General features: G+C 31.9%; 1 protein-coding gene across 1 annotated transcript; it reads left to right on the top strand.

The window, feature by feature from the left end:
* The first annotated feature begins 2622 nt into the window (after positions 1 to 2622).
* On the top strand, positions 2623 to 4630 carry LOC126665069 (uncharacterized). Its single transcript, XM_050357771.2, has 4 exons — positions 2623 to 2917; positions 3004 to 3302; positions 3393 to 3603; positions 4021 to 4630. Exons 1-4 carry the CDS (start codon positions 2663 to 2665, stop codon positions 4522 to 4524), a joined length of 1269 nt encoding a protein of 422 aa, XP_050213728.1. The 5' UTR covers positions 2623 to 2662; the 3' UTR covers positions 4525 to 4630.
* Positions 4631 to 5066: the final 436 nt, after the last annotated feature.

Here is a 5066-nt window from a genome sequence, read left to right as displayed (position 1 = left end):
ATATAATCGAACCCTAAAGTTTTTAAATCCTCATCTATACTAATTTCACATACTATGATAATTTTTCCATTTATTAAATGAAAGGTTGAAGTATTTTTTAATAGTTTATCCTAGTATTTATCTATACTCATGCATTAGTTGTGAAAGAGAGAAGAGTGGATAAAAATTAGGGTTAATTACTAATGTCCCCATGAGATTTGTTCCGAAATACTATTTCCTCCATGAATTTTAAAAATCGACTACTTCTTCCTGAGTTTTATGTTTCAGCTAACTAAATCCCTCTTATGGAAGGGTTGTTAGTCTGGGCTGGTGGCGGCGCTCAAAGGTGGAGCTGGTGGTGGCGCTGTGAGTTCTCGGTGAAAACATTTAAGTCTTTAGTATAGGGTTTTTTTAGATTTAGATTCATTTTTGGTTAGGTTTGATTCGGTCAGATTAAATGGTTGGCTCATTTTGTGGTTAGCTTTGTTTAAGGGATGCTTTCATGCCAGCTTAAATCAGTTTTTTTCGCTGAGATAGCAGTTAGGTGGACGATGACATTGCGTAAAAATTGGTTTGATTCTCAAAATGAGCTAAATGGGCTAATTTTTAAAAGTGTGACTATAACTGATAAAACATACAAAGATTTGATATTTTTTTCGTTATAAAGCCTAAAATAAATAATCTCTCTCTCTCTCTCTCTCTCTCTCTAATAGTCAGTATGGCATATACTTTAGTTGCTCTTAATATCCGACAAAAAATAAAAATGGCCTATAATAATTTTGAAAATTATTAATCTATTATTAATTCGAAACATATCAATTTTTAAACCAATTATAAAGGGATTTTTTTCAAAATAATTTAAGATGTTTTACAAAAATACTGAAAAAAATACTAAAACATACAAAACTGATGGAAACAGAATCCTATCATAGCTATAATAGAACCGAGTCGCACAAGATGCACCCTCCAGGAGAATATCAGTTCTCGCCTAAAATACAAAAACCTGATAATATCGGTGGCCGAATCTATGAGATTCGCCATGTCTGAAGATCAAAGGAAAAATCAGCCGAATTCCCAGGATAATCCGGAATCCCCGCGGACTCGAAGAAAGCGCGTCGTCAGAAGGATTCGCCTAAAGACCGAATCTACAAAATATCTTTCTTATTCGGATACAAATTCCAACTTAGAAAGATAAGCTTATTCAGGAAGATATTCATAAATAAGACTTTCTTTTAAATAAGGAATCTCTTTCCTATTCAAGCTCAATCCCTACTAAATACGAATCACTTTTATATTCAAAGTTTACTAGGTATTTTCTCAACTACTATATAAAGAGTTTGAGGTATGCCTAAAAATACAATTACATTCATATACTCAAAAACGCTGCTCAAGCCTAAACTGACTTAAGCATCGGAGAGTTAATCGGACAACAACCGTCTGGTTAGCTTCTACCCTGTTTTGCAGGTTACAAACCGGATCAGAAGGCAGACTCCATCAATAACAATATCAAATAACACACAAAAACAACTAATTAAACACAAAAAATACATTGAGAAAAACATTGAAAATACATCCGGACAAAAAAAAAACCAAATACACTTAAAATACTCTCAACTATTTATAAAAGCCAATAAAAGTCAACAATCCATTTGTCAACATTGCATATAGCACGTGTTGACCACTGTTGGACGTGCTGTTGATCAAGACTGCCAAACTCCAGCGAGTTTGAAATTTCCCGGCGAGAATCTAACGGTGTTTTTTAGGTGATTTAGATATTTTTAATACATTATTTCTGTAAAATAAAAATTAAAATAAAGTTAAAAGTGTAAATTTTTTATAATACAAGTGTAATTTTTAAAACCTATGCATGCGTTAATTATAATTATTTTTTATAATATAAATGTATTATTTATAAGAGTTGGTGGTGCAAGAGTTGCTATTCAGGCGTATGCATGCATTCCACCATTGTCAAGTGGTATAATAAATTCCAAATGATTTAGTTTAGTTTTCGTGTACTTTTGTAGTAGTATTTACTTTATCAAAAAAATAATCAAACAATTGAACGAATATTAAACAATAATGATTTATCAATATATTATATATATAATAGATTATTGTATTAAAGTAATAGAAAAATTTTATTTTACGATATAATTAAAAAGGATAATTTATTAATAATATTTTAATTAATAATTACATTAAGCAAGTTATTAAATAGTAGAAAAAGTTTATAATCTACTGGTAGTTTACTTTATTTAGTATTTCAATTGTATTAGAATTTTAATATTTTCATAATTAAATAAATATTTTAATTTAATAATTAAAAATTTATTAAAATTCCATAGGATAAGTGTAATTTTTTATAATATAAGTGTAATTTTTATAATTATTTTTCAAATACTTTAAATTTTATAATTATGCCATGATTAATTATAATTAAGACCTAATATGCGATACTACATATTTTCTTTTTAGAGAAAATACATACTAATTAAATTAATAAATGAAGTTGTTTGTGCTATACAATCAGTGTCACCTGAATACGCGGACACCACATGAAGACCGCCCCAAATCCGATTCGCACTCCTATATATCTCCCGTCAAATCCAACCCAACATTAATATTCTCAACTGAAACCAACTAACCCGTACGCTATCAACTTTGTAGAGACAGAGACAGAGAGATGAGTATGGAAGAGATGAAGCAGAGGCCAAAGGCAATCATAGTAGGAGGAAGCATTGCCGGGATTTCATGCGCACATGCTCTCATTTCAGCAGGATGGAACGTCGTCGTTCTCGAGAAATCAACCTCACCTCCTCAGAGAAACGCCACCGGCGCCGGAATTGCAATGGACCCTCTTTCTCAGAAAATCATCAAGTCCTGGATTTCTCAGCCTCAGCTTCTTCAAGAAATCACCATCCCTCTCACTATTGATCAGGTCTATATGCTCACTTACCATTTCTATTCGGTTCGGTTAACTATTTCTGCGGTTAGCCAGTGTTTGATTTCTTTATTTATTTGCAGAACGTAGTGACAGATGGAGACAAGATTAGGATACTGACAAGAGATGAAAAATTCAATTTCAGAGCTGCACATTGGTCTGAGCTCCATGGCCTTCTATTCAATGATCTACCACCTGAAATATTTCTGTGGGGTCACCATTTCCTGTCTTTGCACATTTCTAAAGACAGGACCTCTGTTAGCGTTAAGGCAAAATGTGTTCAAACTGATGAGATCATTGAGATAAATGGGGACTTGCTTGTCGCAGCGGACGGCTCTCTCTCTTCCATTCGCAAGACCTTTCTTCCTGACCTGAAACTAAGGTTTTATAACAGTTCAGAAATGAGATTACACTTTTGTCAGGTCTTATAACAGTGCAGAAATGATAACATGCAATGCTATTCTTCTGTCAGGTATTCTGGTTACTGTGCTTGGAGAGGGATTCTTGATTTTTCAGGTAAAGAGAATTCAGAAACTGTTCTAGGCATCAGAAAGCTGTATTCTGATTTGGGCAACGGCGTATACATCCATCTTGCTGGTGAAACTCATAGCGTTCTCTATGAACTTGGCTATGAAAAGCTCAATTGGGTTTTGTTTGTTCATCACCCTGAACCTAAACTAAAGGTGATTGATTACCCAATTTTTCATCATTCATTTCCTAATATTTTCATACCATTCGTATCGCAGAGTTTTTGAGGTTTTTTTTTGTTACTAAATTATGATCTTTTTACATAACGGTTACTATTGTTTCATTTGTCATATTTTAGTAAGCAAGGTTAGTATAGCAATTCAAGTCAAAAATTACTTATGTAACAATGAAAATTTATGTGGTTATTCAACTTGTCAGTTGCCAATAAGCAATTTTCGACTTGAATTGCTATAGTAACCTCCCGTTTATATAAAACTAAAAGTTCAGCTATAAAAATATAATAAATGAAATGATGGTAACCGTTGTTTAAAAGTCTATATGAAACTTTAACCCGAGTTTTCGACTAATTATGAGAACAAAGTAAAGCTGATAGATGTTTGCCTAAAATACAGGGAAATTCAGTTACCATGAAAGTAACCAGTGATATGATAAATAATATGTACAAAGAAGCAGAGAAAGTTTGCCTTCCAGAGTTTGTGGAATTAATGAAAAAATCAAAGGAGCCATTTCTAAATTTCATATATGACTGTGATCCTTTAGAACAGATAGTTTGGGACAATGTGGTGCTAATTGGAGACGCTGCACATCCAACAACCCCTCATGGCGCAAGAAGCACTAATATGGCAATTGCAGATGCTGCCATTTTAGGTAAATGTCTGCAGAAATGGGGTGCTGAAAATTTAGCCTCAGCACTGGAAGACTATCAGCGTCTTCGCCTACCGGTGACCTCGAAACAAGTCCTATACTCTCGGAAAATGGGTCGAATCAAACAAGGGTTACATGTTCCTGGTGTTAAGACCTTTGATCCGAAAACAGCGAGTCCAAAAGAATGTGAAAAGCTTCTTCCACATAAGAATATGCCTTTCTTTTATGGTGTTCCCGGCTTGGACGGTTGATACACGATTTATCACTTGATCAGTTATATATATGTAATCTACAATAAGTTGTATGTTTGCAGAGATTGAATTCCTGCACTTTAATTTTCTTTAAAATCAAACCCTTTTTTTTTTATCACTGGAGGTGTTTGACGTCGTTTGTAAATTAAGGATGAAAAAATATCCAAATTAGTTATGATATCTCTTATTTTCGATTAAATATAATCTATTAATCCATTTTGACTAATTAAATCTAATTATTTAAAAAATAAAAAGTACATTACTATTTTTCTGTAATGAATTACTATAGTTATTAAATCATACAAATTTTATCAACTCGTAATTTCTTTACTTGAAAAAATTATAAAATTTAGTGTTCTTAAATAATTTTCAATATTACAATAAGCCACATAAAAAAATTCATATTTATTGAAAGTTTGTTATGATGTCATTTATTTATTTAGTATCAAAATCTAAAAAAAGTAAGTCAATACATATTTATATAGTTATTGTTATATTAGCAATGAAAAAATTTAATATAATTATTTTTGAAAATTTTAAGT

Source organism: Mercurialis annua, linkage group LG1-X, assembly GCF_937616625.2.
Source record: "Mercurialis annua linkage group LG1-X, ddMerAnnu1.2, whole genome shotgun sequence".
Lineage (NCBI taxonomy): Eukaryota > Viridiplantae > Streptophyta > Magnoliopsida > Malpighiales > Euphorbiaceae > Mercurialis > Mercurialis annua.
Note: the sequence above shows the minus strand (reverse complement) of the source record. Positions and strands in the feature narration are given on the sequence as shown.

Bases quoted from the DNA above. Each gene is read 5' to 3' on its own strand.
- LOC126665069 (XM_050357771.2), top strand. From the start codon at position 2,663: ATGAGTATGGAAGAGATGAAGCAGAGGCCAAAGGCAATCATAGTAGGA. The intron at 2,918-3,003 runs GTCTATATGCTC...ATTTATTTGCAG, and splicing joins TCCCTCTCACTATTGATCAG to AACGTAGTGACAGATGGAGA. The intron at 3,604-4,020 runs GTGATTGATTAC...CCTAAAATACAG, and splicing joins ACCCTGAACCTAAACTAAAG to GGAAATTCAGTTACCATGAA.